An 18861-nucleotide genomic window follows, 5' to 3' on the forward strand; every position below is an offset into this window, starting at 1 on the left:
CATAGACATTGAAAGCGATACTGAATTAATGGGCTCATAAAATGTTTGTTTGAGCTGTTACACCCAAATGAGCTTTTAATTATACTGGTACTTTCTGAAGTGAGGCAGAAAATATGGCCCTGCCTGCATAAAATCATCCTTGTTACCGCCAGTGTTGCAGTCAGCATTTTCCTCTCCCCCAGTTCATTCTCTACTGAGGTGCGCATCAGTGGACGATCACTGACTCAAAGAGAGTATTACACTTTTGTCAGTGTGGGAAAAAGTAATAGACATCCAATTCAAGACATTCATGTTATCTGCTGAAGTTTATCTGTTCAATATGATTTGTTTTATTCCCCTTGTTCCTCCATTTTTAACTACTGAGGGATTATTACACGCTCACCTAATCCAATCTGGTGTCACGCACATCTAAGCAATGTTAATCTGCATGTTATTGGAATTGAAATGTATTTATGTTCATATATTAGCAGTACAATTTGTTTTTTAAACATGCAAATTCCTCTCAAATCATATAGACTTTCTGTTGTATTTCCACCTTTGGATATTTTAAGGGAATCATTGATTTTTATTCAAGAAATGAGCTGTTTCAAAGTTGACGAAATGTCTACATTTGAGTGTGAGTTGTCTTTGTGTAATTGTTGCCGTATTCCCAACTTTGTTAAAACCAAACCCACTTTTTAGAGATTCGAATTCCTTCTCCACTGGATCAAAAGTATTGTCACAACAAAATCCATTGGTATCATCTGCAAAGAAGACACATTTCTATGTTTTGGAAACCAAATATATATCATTTATGACAAAATATACCATAACAGGCCTAAGATTATGTGTGATTCTCTTGTTTTCCTCTTTCCTTACGCTCCCTGTTGATCGTGTCGAACTCTTCTTTGCAGATGTCCTCCTGGCCACATGGTCCGTGTGAACGGGACAAGGAAGTCCTGTGTCTATACCCTCTGTGCTACTCGGCCTTGTCACCGCGGGACCTGTGTGGCGCAGTCACCCTCCAAATTCACCTGCCACTGCCCGGAGGGTCACAGAGGACGCCACTGCGAGACAACACTGGCCATCTATCGGGAGGACGTGGGCCTGAGCTTCAGCTCCCTGTTTGCCATCTGTATCTGCTTCATGGCCTTACTAGGTAGCTATTGCTTCTACTGCGTGTTACACAAACAGTAATGAGGAGATAATTGCACAGCAGGAGGGCTTATGTTTGCGTGTTTATTTTGTGATAGCATCTTGCCTTTCCCTATGAAGCCTAAGATGCTTAACAAACACAGTGGGAGATAGGAATCCAACTGGGATCAGACCAGAACATGGCTATCCCATCGCCAGACTTTAAAGGGAAATAGCAGTATTTATCGACGGGGATCTATTCTCACTATTGTGTTCATCATGACTATTTTTGTAATAATACTCACCATTTCCATTGTAGAAATTTAGGGAACACAGATTATGTGCATGTGCAGCAAGACAATATAATACAGCCACATACGGTATCAACATATAGGGTGTATTGTATGTTGCCACACTGTACAATGCGTCCTCTACAAAGCCCTGGTTTAAATCACTCCCACACAGGAGGGAAAACAATTCATCACTCTCCATTGACTTTGCATTGTGTGATTGAGTCCTTAGAGCAGTTGTGTGGTGGGATGCACAACCAACAGGGTGAAGAACCCAGAACTAAGTTTTTATAAGCTGCCAATCCGAAAAAAATGAGACTTGAGGCATAAGCAGGAAGAATGCAACGACTGTGAGATCCTGACACTCAATATGCCAAAGGTTATGTGTGCAGCAGGCATTTTAACAGTAAGTTGAGGCTAACTCTATTTCTAATGGAGTTAGCCGTAGACACAGGGTGCTAAAATATTCCTTTGACATGCTGAAATCGAAATGCCTTCAGCTAGCTACAGGCATTTCGTCTCTATTAGACAGCCCAGGAACCCAATCCTACTCATTGCATACTAAAGATGACTTGGTGTGCCGGATGGTTTGTTACACAGACCCCTCTGAGGAGCCCTCATTGGAAACTGTTTGGAAAAGGGCAGGCACTTGCAAAAAACATTTAAAATATTTGACAGGTGATTGGAGAAACCAATCCGTCAATCAAGCGCTCGCCGAAGCCATTCGGAAGCGAAAGCATCTTTTCCGTCAAGAAAAACCGTCTTTCTTTGCTCTAATTTCAGTGAAGTGACTCTCTCCAGTAGACACAACCGATGCTACTGCAGCATCGACAATAACCTCTAAGAGCCGCCATTGTTGGTTTGACTGATCGAACAGTCGTTTCTCCGTTGCGTGCACACACACACACTCACACACACATAAACCACGCCTGCAGCTGCTTCTCACTGGATGCTGATTGGTTCGGACACTGGCTGTCGGGACACAAACGCATTACTTGAAGCCTGACAAGTTGGGTTTTTGTATGATAACGTGAGAATCAAGCTGCCGTGCAAAGTAATACTAAAGATGCACACTCTTGAAAATCATCAATCAATCTTTTTTGTTCAACGTAAGCCTCCTACATCAGAAAAGAAAAGTTAAAATGACTTCAATAAATCATTACAAACACTTGTGTTTAAGTCTGATAGGAAGTAGTTCCTTGGAATTTCTTTAGCTGTAATAAAAAATAATTCCATAATAACTCCATATTTGAGTTAGTCCACTACCGCAGGTTTGACTGCAAGTTGACACAGAGCTGGATCTGCTTCAAATGATGGACTCTCCCTTCAAGAAACTGAAACAAAAATGGCTACCGTAAGTCCAAGTACAACACAGACCTGAAATCTAGACCAGAAAAATGTTGGAGCTCTCTCTCTCTCTCTCTCTCACACACACACACACACTATGATGGTGAAAGTGTACCAGATGTTTTTTTAATGATGTACTAGACATTTCTTTGATAATTTGCGCCTTACTTTACCCCTAGAGGCTTGTTGTAAAGGGAAGTGGGTATAGCAAGGCCCTGGGGACAATGTTATCACACTCCGACTAACAAGGACCTGACAACATACTGCACTTTGAATTGGACGTAATAATCGCTATTTGGTTCTCCTTTTAGCTCAGGCTCCACATCTTCATTTACACCTCTCACTGCAGCCACATCATTTGTGCGCACATTTGTAAAAAGTCAAAGGTAAAACGTGGGCTGTAGTAGGTGCTTTAGAGCGTTTGAGGCGTGCATCCTAAATGTCAGAACCATTCACTGTCCACAGCCCAGACGCTGAATATCATCTCACTGACATGTGGGCAGGACAATCATCTGTGAAATTTCCACTGAACTCTGCCTAAAAAAAAAGGGAAAGGGGATTGAGGCAAAGATACTGCTGCCGAGGTAAACGGGGCAGTTGCATGCTGGGTTTCCGAGAAACAATAGGAAGTTAGTTATTGTTATTGTAGTCTTGCCTGTGGATTAGGCTCACTCACCAACTCGGTGAGCGGCAGCAACAGTGGCTGTGACACACAGCTCATGGAGGCAATTCAGATAAAAACCCTTCGTGCCCGATGGCGTCGAAAATCTGTACTTCTTCTCAGCAGGCTGCCGGCTTCTCAATTGAGTCTGGAGTGAGATTCAGTGACAGTGCATTTCATGGGTAGGCTTTCTGTGACATTACCCACAGCAGAGGTCCTCACTCCTCGACCCTCAGGAAGTTTGTCTTAAAGGTTCAGCCTGCCACCCTCCAGACACCGTAGCCTAAATGATGCTAAAAAAACACCCTGTGCACATTTTGAACAATGCAGCCACCACTCAAAGACCGACCCGAGCCCCTTCCCACTTCCGCTTGTTAGAGTTCCCTTTTTTCCACAAAACGGTCTGTTTGGTGGTTCATGATGCTTTTGATCATTTCTTTTTGTCAATTTCTATTGATTCCTGAGATTGCACATGCTGTTATAGCTGCATGAATTAGCAAAAAATAAATTTGATTGGTAACATGCATGATTTAATTCATTGTTGCAACAGAAAACTATCATTCTACAACATGATAATGCAGATTTTTCAACCAGCTGTTATGGCATTAATGCCAGCTCGGCAGAATAAAGCTCCAGCAGTACGATACTAAAGGTTTTTCCTTGATACTGGTGACTATTTTCACAGCCATCAGATGTATCAGATGTAGCAGCAGATGTATTTCATATTTGCAGACTCTAACTGCAGTGACCTTTGTAAAATAGTCAGAAGAAGTTTTTTTGGGCTTGGTGGGTTGTTGGGGGAATCCAGTTGTCTCAGTTTTGTGGGGGACCGCAGAGTCCGACTTTAACAAACCTTAAATTCGAGCTCAAGAAGCAACTTTTTGAATCCAATGGGGTTCATGAATATAAAAGTATGGCTCTCGTTGTTTTTGTTCGGAGGCCTATAAAAGACTGACTCTTATTTGCATGTTCCTTTGATAATAAACTGTATTATACAGCTCAAAGCCAGCAAAGAACTGACGATAGTTCTCCGAAAGGTGAGAAAGTCTCCGGAGGAATTGCAGGTATGGTAGACAGTAAACTTACTGTGCAAGCATTTCCTCAGGCCTGTGGGTGAGTGGACTGCTTGTCTTTTGCTAAAATCCACATTTTTCTTCCGTAAGTCAGTTTTTTTTTTTTTGTTGCCTGTTGAATATTCACACGCTCGTACCTTTAGCTCTGTGTTCCTATTCCTAAAGGATCGTCTGCTGAGAAAGTGCCTCGGGTGCAATTCGTACACAGAGAAAGAGTTGTCGGTGCGATGGCATGTTCCCCTTGTTTAATTGAGGACAATACAACAGAGCAGTATCAGACAAGAGAAGACAACAGATCAGAGAGGCACAGAATAAAACAGGACACAGCACAGTACCAGAAGGAAACAAGTGGGAGCTCAAAAGATTACAAAGCGGAGTCGGCGCACCGCACAGCGAGAGCAGGGAGAGCAGGAGATGCAGTGTTGAGAAGGATGGTGTCAACGTCACACTGCTACTGGCCATGTCTGCCTGTCTCATTGGTGATTCAGAGGGCACCTCCTTCCCTCCCTGGGACCAGACAGACACAGTTCAAATGATCATTTCTCCTTCTCTTCTTCAAACCTTCATTCCACAATATCTCTCTTCAAACTTGGCTTTGGGCTCGTATTAAATGCGACCATGATCCTGCGGAGGCTCAGTTCTGTTTTCAGTGTTAATTACCGTACTTTCCGGACTATAAGTCGCACCGGTATATAGGCCCCACCCTCTAATTTTGAGAAGAAAACTGAATATTTACTTATATAAGCCACATCGGACTATAAGCCGAAATGCTACCCGCGATTAGCACTCGCGATTAGCGATTAGCATTAGAGAATATAATATATCTTTGTATCCACCTTTGTACCGTATATCTTTTCATGCTTCATACAGACATACCTACCGGTTCATGATGTGGTGTTCAAGGACCCAAATGCAGACTCAGGACAGCAGAGTTATATTGCAAACCAAGATGATTTATTTCTCTCACTCAAAAACACGCACACAAAAACACCCACACAAAAAAAGGAATTAAACAGCCTCAGAATTGCTTCGTTGCACTCAGTCCGTCTTTCGTCTGCACCCTCAGTGTCACTTTGCTCCCGAGGCAAATCCGCCCTTGAGCTTTGTTTGCGCAGGAACATTACAATATTCATGTTAAATGTGTTGGCGGAGGAAAGCTACGGAAAAATCCGTATATAAATCGCACCGGACGATAAGCCGACGCCTCAAAGCGTGGGGTCAAAAGTATCAGCTTATATTCCGAAAAGTACGGTACTTGATTTGTAGGCGTATAAGGTTTGCTGTTCAGAAATTGCAAGAACGTACAAGCAATACTGGGTGAAGGCATTCAAAAAAAAAAAAAAGGTCTCTCTTTGTCAGGATCCAGGATCCCTGTCTGACCTGACGCCTCCCATGGCCACACCCTTGAGTGTGCACAGCTGAGGACACTCCAGCTGATCACCTCCTGCTGCCTGACACACCAGACTCAGGGCCCACTAATGAGACTGCTGGCACTACATAAGCTCTGGCCCTGCAGTCTGGGGTTGTCAGGTCGTACCGTCTTTCACCCGCGTCAACCCCGTGGCGTCCTCTGCCCTCCTTGTGTGTACGGATTACACTCCGCCGCTCTGCCCTCCTTGTGTGACACGGACTACTCTCGCCGTCAAGCTGCCAGCCCTCCGGTGTCGAGCCACGGGCCTCACACCGTCGATCTGCCACTCTGGTGTCGGACCACGGGCTCCACACCTTCACACAGTCTCAATAAAACCTGTTACTAGTAACTTCTGTCTCCTGTGGTCTTGCGTTTGGGTCCTATCTGTGAACTCCCACATAACACTCTTGCTGCTACTTCAATTTCAGAGTGAGGAACGCTTTACCGATCGAGCGCAGAATGCTACACCGATTGAAATTACTACCAACATCCCCTGGAGCATTGATCTCAATTTCTGCAGGTTTGGGTAAACAGCACCTTATACGCCTACAAATCAAGGACCGTACTTTTCGGAATATAAGCCGATACTTTTGACCCCACGCTTTGAGGCGTCGGCTTATAGTCCGGTGCAATTTATATACGGATTTTTCCGTAGCTTTCCTCCGCCAACACATTTAACATGAATATTGTAATGTTCCAGTGCAAACAAATCTGAACTAAATCACCTGAGGGAACATTCAAGACTAATGGTACATAATGTTTTTTTTCTGTTTTCAGTCATTTCTCTTGCTTTTCCAACTTTTTCCAACCATTTAAGAACATATAATAGCAGATAAGATTTGATGCAGTGACATTTCTTATTGATCGAGTTGAGTTAATGCCCCTGTCTGTACAGTTTCGGAGTTGTTCTGTTCCTCCATTGATGGAACTGGGAAGCTCGCTGTGCTGACCCGGTGACAGTCCCCAGGGTGCTTCTGGGGAAGTTTAGAACAAAGTTTGTAGTTGAGAAATGTCAGCACGGCTCTCAAACCAAGTCAAAGTCCAATTGGCTATCTCTTGACAACATTAATAATTAATAACCTGCCTTCTGAATGTATCATGTAGCTTGAATATTGATTTGGCACTCCCAGCGATGGGAATTCATTAAATCAGTTTGCTTACTTGCTCTACATGCACCTCCTCACCTTCGTCTTGGGTTTCTATCGCAATTTCTCTTTCAAGATGTTTGTGCCGTATTCTTAATTCAATGCATTAACTTTTGCTTTGACATGGAAGCATATCAGAAACAACTGAAGCATCTGTCATTTAAGAGTTGTTTGTTGCAAATCATCTGGATGTACCCCGGAGACCAAACCTAAACCAACATGGAAACAAAAGAGCACGAAAATTATAATGTGGATCATTCACCAATTACTCGCCATAGCATTGTCAGCCCAAATGGATGCTGCAAAATCCCCAAGACAGCAGCGGACATGCTCTCCATTTAGTGTATGAGAAAGGACATGACGAGGGTAAACGATACCTTTCCATAGATGTAAAGGGACCCACTAGTTTAGTTACTGATGTTTCGACAACAGAAAATATGTCTGGAAACCTTTGGTGCTGTAAACGTATTTGTAGTTAATGATCTATTACACAAAAAAGTCACCACCAAGGTGGTTCAGTGGGTCCTGAAGCAGACCTACTGCCTCAGAGTGCGGAGATTAGAGAAGGATATCAGATTAAGGGCACCGATGTTGGTCAATAAGTCACATACTGAATATATCCGTACAATCTCCTCTGCCAGATGAGCTAAGCAGTCAGTGCAGGGATTGCTGGCATTGATTCTATGCCAACAAACTCCTTCAAGGTGAAGATGCGCCCAAGGTTTGTGCATTGTTGAGAGTTTGGAGGAAGATTGAACATTTGGTATAGCACATGAGAGAACCAAGTTTTATTTACATGAAATAGTCTTTAATGAATGGAGGAAGTCAACTTTTGGCTTTTTCCTCCTGTCCAGCTGTGACTTGGGCTGGTTCTGATAGGTGGTGTCATTTTGGGTTTGGGATCGCGAAGCTTCAAAACCACCAACGGTCTTCATTTCAGAGGAGCAATGTACAAAGCAATTGGGTGGGAGACTTCTCACTTTTTGTTGGTGCTAACTGGCGTTATCATGGGTTGACATGACAAACATAAAGACACCCATCCATCCATACATATACACATACAGACAAGCATACTGTAACAATACGTTGGGTTCCTTTAAGAAAATGCTCGAGTGAAAAGGAAGGTTTTCATTTCGTTTTTGTTTGTCGTCTAAGATCAGCAGGCAAACTGTTCCATTCTTTCGGTGAATAAACACTGAATGCCGTCTCACCAGACTTACACAGCGCTTCGGGCACATGGGGAAATGTTCCACCTTGAGAGTCAGGTGAGAACTGCTGGGGTTATAAAGTGACAGCGTGTCTGAGATGTACTGTGGAGCCAGACCAGCCAGTACTTTGTAAACCAAAAAGAGGATTATATACTGAAAGCAACAGGTAACCAGCTGAGGTTTCTGAGCACTGTAGTTACATGGCCTGACCTTTTTTCTCCTGGTTAGAACTTGTGCTGTACTGGAAAAGCTGTAAACTAAGGATTTTTTGTTTTGTTTTGAAGCCCCATGAACAGAATATTGCACTAATCGAACCTGCTCATGAAAAACACGTGCATGAGGTTTGGGTCAGTTTGGGAAAGAAAGCCTCTGATTCTGAAATTGTTTCTGAGTTAGAAAAAGGCAAATTTGGTGATGCCGCTGATCTGATCCTTAAAGCTCAGTTCACCGTACCAGGTTACTTGTACTATGTTTTTTTTTCTATGGGCTTTAGCACCAACAACCAAAATCTCAGTTTTTCAACATAAACTTCTGTCTTCACATGAAGTTTTAGTTTTAGGTTTAGGCAACAAAATCAGTTTTATGTGGATTTGACTGCCTGATAAAACGCTTTTGAAGCCATGACACATCTTTAGTCTACAAATGAAACATTTTAAAGGGGTAGAACTACCTGGGATAAGAGTATTTTCTTTAAGACCCGATATTTTCAAAGGCATACAGAGTAACTCTTATGAGTCGCTCACAAAGATGATCCTGGACAAACCCATGTGAGAAGAATTTATTGGGATCATGATACCCACAAGGTTGTATAAATGTATTAAATGTCATTATGTCTTATATATACAAGAGCAGTGTAACAAGCAACAAAAGGTCGATGTGCACAGGATTGTAGCTTGTCTGAAGCTTTACAATGTTTATTGAGATTACTCTGGCGATGTGCCTAAAACAGCAGCATCGAGACGAAAACAATCAGCTTACAATGCCGAAAGCAAAACACAGTTAATTTCACTTAAATTATTTGAGTAAAGTCGATCTTTGCTGTGTAAGTGCTCCAAACGGCTGTGGTCTGACAGGGCAGCAGCAAGCTTGGCCCAATCTTGACTAAACACAGCATAGACAGCCCCTTATTGAGCCTCCCACCAGATCCTTCTTCATATTCTGCAGAACACCCAAATCTCTCCGCTGAAAGTCCAGTAATACCTTCTTCAGCAATGTGGAGCTGGATGTACTGCTGAGGAAGACGTGAGTACATTATGATCCACCCAAGCAATGTAAGTCAACGATAGTTACTGTGGCTAAGTGGCGCGCAGGGCCGTCCTTCAGTCAGAGGATCGGCGGTTCGATCCCCGATCCCCGGCTCTGGCTCCGCTAGTCGCGTGTCCTTGAGCAAGACACTTAACCCCAAAATTGTAGAAATGTGTCTGTGATGTGTTTGCTTTGCTGTAGAACAAAGTTATTGTCGTAGGTGAAGTGTTTTATTTAGAGGGAATAACACATTTGAATTCAATTCAGTTATATTTGACTTTCTTTTCGATTGACATGTTTGGTGGAATGACAACTCAATCAGATGCTATTGTTGTCCAGTTAAAGTAATTTCATCTGAATGTTCCTCATTGGATTATTATTGCGCTATGATGGGGAGCATAGTACAGTAATATTGAAAATGTTCATCTCTTCCATCTTTCGAGGTTAATCATTGAACCTGGTCGTCACAGTTTGATTGGCTGCCAGTAACCATATATTACAAGAGCAATTTTGAGATCTTAACTCATAACTGAAGTTCCTGGTTATGACACCTGCATCCATCAGCCCAAAACTTCAATAAAGAAGTAGTCAATGAATAAACATGTCTTCATTGTCTGATGCTGTTGAAAGATGTCTGTATTTAAAAGCCTTAGTTTTTCTTTTTCTTTTTTTTGGCCACATTTGGGTCTTAACACATCGTGCAGATGCAGAATTAGCATTCATTTGGAGTTGTGTTCGTTGCTAGCCGGCGAATGAAAGTCCAGTATTCACTCTCCTTTCAGCTCTGATTTTGGTCTCCACCAACTTGTGAGTATAATATCTGGCTCTTTGGCTAAAGCTCCACTTCCTTTACTTGCTAGTTGCCAACTTTGTTTGTTTGTTGTTTGGTTGCTGGCAGGTAGCATACAGTACAGAGGGTTTATCAGAGGTGCTTTTTATCATAAACAGTGAAGTTGTGGGCTGTAAAACCAAAAACCATCAGCTGGTAAAAGCTAAAGTGTTCTGAATTGCAAAGTCAGTAATAATTATCTGCAGGCTTGACATTTCAATGATCCATAGAACATTATACATTTCATTTATTGTTCAAAAAATATGAATAATGTTGACTTCAGCAGCTTTAAGAACAGATGGAGAATAAACTTCACAGCGACATCATATCTTCCTCTTGTTCAACTTTCAGTACTTTCTTCAAAACTTAACCGTGCGTTGACCGTTCCTCTCTGCAGTTGCTGTTTGTGGACCGGACGCTCTTTGCATTCATATTTCAACGCTAATGTGTCCAAATGCATCTCTGAACAGCTCCATATCTGCTGTGGACGATCTGAGATTTCACACGCCTTAGGAGGTGAATTCATACCTCAACCAGACAAAAACAAAGTTCAGTGAAGCGAGGCGCGAGCTGATGTGAGGTATGTAGGGAAATACACGCAGAAAAGTGCTTTGTGAAGTAAAAAAAGAAAGTATCTATCTGAAACCTCCGATTTGCGCTGAACAAGTTCTGCCTGTTTGTATGCTATTGTTCAAACTGTCCCTGGGTGCGGTGTGCACGTCAGGGTGAATGTCTATTCGCATAAGCATCTTTGTAAGAGCGCAGCTGAGATACAAGTAGATTTAAATGTGAAACTATTAAGACTATCTTTACAAGAGGAGCAGTGAGTTGAGGAAGGGCACAATTAGATATATATAACAAGACAAATGGAGAGAGGATGCAATAGCAATACCTTGAGAGAGTAAAAGGTAGAGAACAGATGTGAACCAAGCTGATAAATAGATATTGCCCTTGGATTAGGTATTGTATTCGCTTTCCATGGACAGCTTCTCTGCTCTATGAGCTAAACAGATGACACGAATCACAAACAGTGGGGACATATTTACTTACCTTTCCAGAATGAGAATAGTCTGTGCGGTAAGACTACAAGAGTGTGTGAGCTGGAAAGAAACTCGACACCTTTTTTGTTCCATTTATCATTGTTCAACTCTCATCATTAGACGTAGTGTTTTGGAGCTAGGATCCAATGAAAAGCCTCCTCACAGCTAAAACAGGTTATTCGTGGCAACAAATTGGTACGATGGCACGGAAAAAGAAAAGAGTGGCGAGGAGAAGAGGAGTGATAAATTGAGCATGTGGAGACAGACGGCTGCGGGAAACAGAATTATACTTTGATGAGGCTAGAATCCATTCAGTATTATTGACTTGTGTTGACGTAGTCATAGACACTGATCTCATTGCAGGGCAGCTCGGATATTGATCGTCTGACTGGAAATCCCATTATGCGCACACTCATTCAGCAGCAGCGCCATTTGAACTGAGGTACAATGGATTTCCCTGCTCGTCAGAGAGCCGCACGCCGCCATGTTGTGCCTCCGGTCTTACATCAAGGGGCGGTGTTTGATGTCTCGAGGGGCCTCTGCAGGACGTTCAATCGGCATCGTTCTTTCAACAACGACACGTTTTCCCTTTAGCAGTTTACAATGCTTGCAAAGATCGTTGGGAATCTTGACGTGTTCTTTTGAAATGAGTTAATTTCAAACAGCTCCGGTGCTTTTTAGGACTGTGGCAATGACGTGGTGAAGGGAATTGGTTTGGGTGAGATCTTGTAATATCTAGTGTGGTGCAGATTGCCCAAAGTCACCAAAGCAAGAAGCTCTGATAACAAAGCACACAGAAGGAGAGCGACTTCATTCTCTGCTCAGGTAGACGTGACTCCATTATATCCTCACATAGGAAATAGTTGTTTGCTGCTGTATTAATGCTCTGAATGGTAAATGCAGCTGGACTTCCCATGGCTGGTTATTGTTAACAGCCAACTGATTGAGTGTTGCCACGGACGCCCAGTTCGTAATACTGCAAATGTAAGGCCTTTCATCAGTGGGCCGAAAGCTCAATCACCGCCGCGTTCACGTCATTCCTTCATTCGGCTATCGTGATTGAACATATATTTCTTTAAATGAAAATCTTTAAGATGAATGCTTTAAAGGCCGTAAGACGGAGGCAGGGCCAGTATAAGGCAGGAGTTTGAGTTCAGCAGAGAGTGAGAAAGTTGAACAAAAAGAGGAGTGATGGTCAAAGAGACCTCGGTACCTTGGAGGCATTGTAAACAAATAAACACATAATCTCTCTTTTCAGGCTTGCTCAGTCACACACAAACACACACACACACACAATGCCGATCGCATTCTCCATTTCTCTGTTTGCCCTCTAGAGAGAGCCTTTGAACAGGGCAGATTCATCTTGTACGCCCTGACCTCCAGCTTCCTTGCTCAATTCCCTGTGGAGATCACACTAGCCACGTCCTCACACACACACACACACACACACACACTGCAGATGGGAGTAGAGTGTAAACACATAAAGACATAAACTCGACCACCTTACACCGAGCAGGACCAGACCTCTCATATTTGCAGTTTCCTGGCCTCAGTCTGTAGGCTGTGTTTCCTCCCTCATAAGCCCAAATGCACACAGGACATTTATCCATGCAGGTATAGTGCAGTCGTCCTCACAGTAGCTCAAGATCACATTTCATTGTCTGCCTCTATTCACATCACAGCACATCCTGGCTTTTTTATTTTTTTAATTTTGCTGTATATTTTTTTAACCCAAGTGAGAAAAAGAAAGTCTTGATGGAGTCCATGTGAAGACATCCACATAGCCTATGGCATTGTATAGACATGTATCAGTTGTGTGCCATTCACACTGGAACACAAAGAAACTTTTGTTTTTGCCCAGCCTATCCTCTGAAGAATCTGGAGAAACAGAACAGATCATATATTGGAGCTAAAATATCAAACATGGGGTGATATTTAAAAAAGGCTCACAATAGTTAGCAGCTAGTAGTTATAAGTAGACAGTAATGCTCCCATTGACTTCAAACCAGTAACTTTTATATGATCATCTGAGTGCTTGTGTGTTTTTGCTGCCAGACTTCATTTTTAGCATCATCACTACCTTCCTAGATCTCAGCAATTAACTTGGTGAGTCCATGTTTGCTGTTGAATTGCTACATTTTTGCTGCGCTATCGCCACCAGCTCTATTATCAGTGAAATAGCATGAAACCGCTGGCAGAGCTGTTTATTGCATTGTGTCCCAGAGATGGTGACTTGGACTTGGGACTTGGGCTCAAGTCACACTTAATTTGCACACACAGTAACTTGAGACTTAAACATCTCTGGGCTTGAGAGGCTAGAGGGATGTGTTAGAGTAGACTGTAAATTGTCAATAGTTGAAGAAACAGTGTAATTATACAACACTGAAAAAAGGGGTTACGGTTATTATTACAAGCATAACTTCTGGATACCCCGTGTAACGTTAGTCTGTATCCACTTTAACAGCAAAATACAGTTATTTACTTTAAAGGAAAGTTTTCTTTGTGTGTTTTCTTCACATTGCATTGTATTAAGTTTAAAGCGATCATACACCAAGCAGCTAATCAATGCTGGTACTGTATGCACAAAGATAAAGGAGTGGTAATGCAGTACACACTTTTAATTCCATAGAAAAGGAGTGCTGTGTTGTGAGCAGACTGGATGGCATGCAGCAGATTACTACCCTCCTCAAAGACTTGGGACTTAATTGGACTTGCTGCTCAAAGACTTGGGACTTAATTGGACTTGCTGCTCAAAGACTTGGGACTTGACTTCGACATGTAAAAAATGAGCATCTTTGTTAAGTCCTCTTGCACATAACTAGCAAAACCAAACAGGGCTCGCTCATCATACTGTAGATATTGCTCCATAGGTGATCAAAGGCTTCTTTTCCATCTCGAATTCTGACTAAAGTTTATCAAACCACTTGTTATTATTTTTTCTTAACTTTTGGTATTGTGCATTTTGCTGTTCATGGGAGGATGAATTAGTGAGTTTTATTTGTATACACTTTTCAGTAAATGAAATAAGTGAATTCTGTCATCTCGTTTTGTCGCTTGATGCTCTTATTTCTAGTATTCAACACGACTGAGCTTCAGAAGCCACAAGCCTGATATTATCATTGGCTTTGGACGCCTCCAGGCTGTGGAACAGCGACTTCTCTGCCCTGTTGTTCTGCCTCTGGGAAGCTCAGGGCACCCCACAGTAAACGAGGACCATTGCAGTCGAGGGGGGGGACTGAACCTGTGACCTTGTTTTTACCAATTCACTGCCTCTGTAACATCATGGCCACTCTCTGCAGCAGTCAGCCACATGCATCTCACAGTGTCTTGATCGTTTCTCCTCCTCCTTCTTCACTGCCATTACCCCACTCTGAACATGAAACGGTGAATCTCTTGAAACAATTTCAACTTATAAATCTGCATTGACGCTGGAGTTGTTGTGAAAGGGACAAGTTGACAGCAATTGAACATTGATTTTTTGTCCTCTCGTACTGTGCAGCTGGGTTCTGGCTGAGTGAATTTACTCTTACAGAGATGTCAGAGGGTGGGCTGTATAATGGGCTGTTGTCAATTCATCGGGAGTTTGACTGCCGTCTCTTTTGGATTGATTGGATGCTGTGTGGATTAGGAACAAGCAGAGGCTGATGGGGAAGGAGAGACTGTTTCAAAGATGTGTTTGAATTGTTTAAGATCACATTGATAACTTACCTCGGATTAATAGGATTTGAACAGCCGGGGTATTTATAGCGCTGCCGGTTGAAATCGTTTGCGCTACACCATTGCTGCTGGTGTCAAATGTGATTAAACGGCAGCTCTCATGTACAGCCTTCGCAAAAAATAGATTTGAAAACAAGCATGACTCCGAGAATAATTCAGTTTGGCTCAATTAATCATATGTCTTTGTAATTATTAAATATTATCTCAACATTGCACTAAAGATTCTACAAGTTCCTCTTTTTGCAGCTCTTCGGGGGAGGGGGGGGGGTCCTTTTGATTCAGAAAAGGCACAGCCGAATTAAAGGGGTAATAGCAATGGCAGGGTGACACAGTGTGGCTTTAAAGTTGGTTAATATTATGGAAGGACGAGTGACTAGAATACTCCACTGTGTGTGTTAACTAAGGCAAGAGGTGATGGGGAAGAGACAAGGCACTGAAAAGGTCACAGCACTGCTACAGTGGGGAATACATCCAGATTGGTTGTACTGTGTCTGCGTGTGTGTGTGTGTGTGTGTGTGTGTGTGTGTGTGTGTGTGTGTGTGTGTGTCTGTGTGTGCGTGCTGCCTACAATCTGCTTTTTACTTCAGTTAAATCACCTCACATCTCAATCTTCTAGTGAAATTGAAATCAATCCTATTTTCGGAGCTATTCCACTGCTTTTCTCTCGCATATCATTTTTTAATTAAAGTTCACACCCCCTGCAAGTGAAATGTGAATAATTCACATTTTGAAGCTGTCAATTACAGGAGCGTAAGTAGCTCTCATAAAATGCCAGGCCACTAATTGTCTCTGTTTCCATTGGCCAGGGCATCATTGGCATCTGCAGTGGCTATTATCTAAAGGATGTTCCATGCCTGCAAGGCCTGTCATGCAATCACACAGTTCTAATTAACATTAACTGTAGAGATATGGCAAATGTAAAGGAATGAGGATGTATATTTCATTTGCAATTGAAGTAGCCTCATGTGAGTAATAGTAATTGTAATGGCAAATCTGATACTGACCAATTAAGTCATGTAGAGCTCTGATGAGTTATGTCATTTATACATCGTACAAGTGATCGACATGGAAGAGGCCTTTAAACTGTGTGATATTAATGCAGCATGGTGACCTAATCCATCTCTACTGTTATTCTGGGAGACACTGGAGAGTTACACTGTGACCACAATGATGCCAATGTTGTTTCGGAGAGATATGGTCAACAAAGAAAAGAAAAAAGTGTGTTGATACGAAGAAAGGTTTGTGCGATGGATGCTCATGCAAAGCTAATTACTTCATTCAATCAATCACAAAGGAACAATTAGTGCATCTTCTACATTACGTGTGCTTTTTGTTTTTACGTCACAGACCAACTAAATTAGTTGAGTGAATCATGAATTAAATCAAATTAATTCTTTGAATAACAATAACAAATTCTGTTGGTGCTGTTTATTTGTCAGTTCTCAATGAATGCCCAAAGCTTATAATTCTGCGCAAATTTGTCTGAAGACAAATAACACATCATAACAATACATCGACGTCTGAATGTACATTTGTGTCTTATGCGAGTTTTTTTGTTTTATGTTTTCTGACATTAAACTATAATATTTCTGTTACATAATATATGAAGGCATTATAAAGTTGCGTTTTTACAAATCCCTGTTGTAGAAAGCATTTTAAGCTAAATTAAATTAAAAGCATTCAAGAAAATTTAAAAACAAATATTAAAAAAGAATTGTAACAGGTCTCCAAATGATTACAAATGTTGCTCCGTGTCTGCGGGAGTTGACACAGTTTGTTCGCTGGAGCCAATTCAGCTGCAGAAACACTGCGTTTCAACTGGTCTCCTGAGGATGCACAGATACTCCATTTGTGTCAGCCCCGGGAATCTTGGACATCCCTCTTCCACCAGTAAATAGAGAGAGAAAAGGAGGGTGTTGCTTAAAAAGTTCTGGACTCTGTATTGAAGTGTGTGTTAAGTACGACTGGCCCCTAACAGATCACATAAGGCAAAAGAAACCTCCTTGAAATGTATTTTGTCAAATAGCAGCTGTGAAATAGCTGTTTGCTTGAACACTAAAGCATCATTATCAGTTGAATCCTGCAGCTCATCACATTTCAGCTCACAGTTTTGGCGAGCCAACTCCATCAAACAGCACCTCTCTCTGGGGCCATACCATAATTGGCTGAAGGGTGATAATCATTGAAATGATAATGATAATGCCTGCACTGATGAGCCTGCACAACTGTCTGTCTCAACTCCAGTGCTGCTGCTGGGCATTTTCCTCTACACTCGCTGGAGGAGCTACAAAGGGCTGAAGGAGGGCGTTTACCACGTCTCAGCCCACCATGACGGCTGGGAGGACATCCGAGAAAACGTCCTCAACTATGACGAGGAGGGCGGCGGGGAGGAGGACCAGGTAACCCACTTGGCTACACATATACACGCACACACATAAAGGTGAAATGTGTTGATGATTTCTGTTTGGAAACACTAAGAGTTGGATACTTTGTAGCAGTTTTATAGTGGATCCAGGCAGTTCTATTTGGAATAGAATACTCCACTGTGTGTGAGTTCTTGTATTTGCTACATACTGAGGACCAACACCAGTTTGTAACCAACAGAGTGAGGACATGTTGGCCGGTCCTCAGTTTGTCAGGCCTGTTGGAGGGATAAGGGCTACCCAGGCCACATTGAACACGTAATGTATGCGTTGACTGTTCACAGAGCGGCTGCTGCAACACTACGCTTACATTGTAATCAATTGAACTGGCTACACCAGGTGTGAGAGCAGCGCGTAAGTGGTGCTTTGCGCCATGGAGACCTCCTCTACAAACATAAAAATAGACCAGTCTTCTGTTAATATTTTTCACACAAGGTTCTTTTTTATTAAACTAGAGATATACAGGAAATTACTTTGTGAAAGCCAACAAAAGTTTGTTTTTGGGAGTTTCTGTTGGCATGTATTTTGCCAGTACCAGCTGGAGCTTGCGGAGTAACTGCTTCCCATACGTAGCCTAATGTTGTCTGTAGATGTTAACTTACATCACGTTCACATTCCAACGGGTTAAAAACTGACGCTTTAACCCCTTGGTGTAACTTTCTAATGCACTGGATAGCGCACGGTCGCAGTTCACACGCGGTCAAGTCTGAATTCAAACAAAAATCCTTCGGCAGGTTGAGGAAAAATATCATGATTGGCTTTAAAATAACTGCGTAAACTAAGTAAAACGGGAACAACGCAACATAAATACTGAAAACATGTCACAAACATCACTGCTAAATAACACGAAACAACAATGGTCTTGAACTCAAGTGTCCTGGATGAAAGTCCTTTGTTTGTTTGATCCATCCACATCCCCCTACTACCCACTCACCATGTGTGGGCTTTCTCGGTCTTTGTACTACGTTGTCACACTCCAGGAGCATTTTCTCTGAGAGTCTACTAATGACTCGGAGGGGTTTACATTGTAGTTACTTGAAAGCTTGTTAGGTCTCACACATGCTAAAGGGCCTTGTGCTTGGGTATCAGACGCTGAGTGGTGTGGCTAAGTGTGACAGAAACTGAAGAAAAAACAATCAAACCCAGAACAAAAAGGTCACTTCTGTCTTGTTTTGCCTGGGACTCACACAACCCTACATCGTATGTGAGCTGCAGGTGTAGTAGTAAAAAGATACAGTCCAGTCTGCATCTGTTACGTTTTCAATCTAGCCTGGCCGTAAGGGTCGGGGTTAGGCATTTAGTTGTGACGGTTAAGGTCAGGTCAAGGGCCTAGGCAATGCATTATGTCAATGAAGGTCC

At 42.3% G+C, this 18861-nt stretch overlaps 1 protein-coding gene across 1 annotated transcript in view; it reads left to right on the forward strand.

The window, feature by feature from the left end:
* Positions 1-18861, forward strand: part of LOC306791227 (neural-cadherin) — a gene marked incomplete at both ends in the record, with an annotated part of 282576 nt that overhangs the window by 262134 nt on the left and 1581 nt on the right. Inside the window, 2 exons of the mRNA XM_079287854.1 lie at positions 894-1138; positions 17324-17478. Coding sequence (XP_079143980.1) covers positions 894-1138; positions 17324-17478 — 400 coding nt within the window. The remainder of the gene's footprint in view (positions 1-893; positions 1139-17323; positions 17479-18861) is intronic.

The sequence above is a fragment of the Melanostigma gelatinosum genome (assembly GCF_949748355.1).
Source record: "Melanostigma gelatinosum genome assembly, chromosome: 2".
Taxonomy (NCBI): domain Eukaryota; kingdom Metazoa; phylum Chordata; class Actinopteri; order Perciformes; family Zoarcidae; genus Melanostigma; species Melanostigma gelatinosum.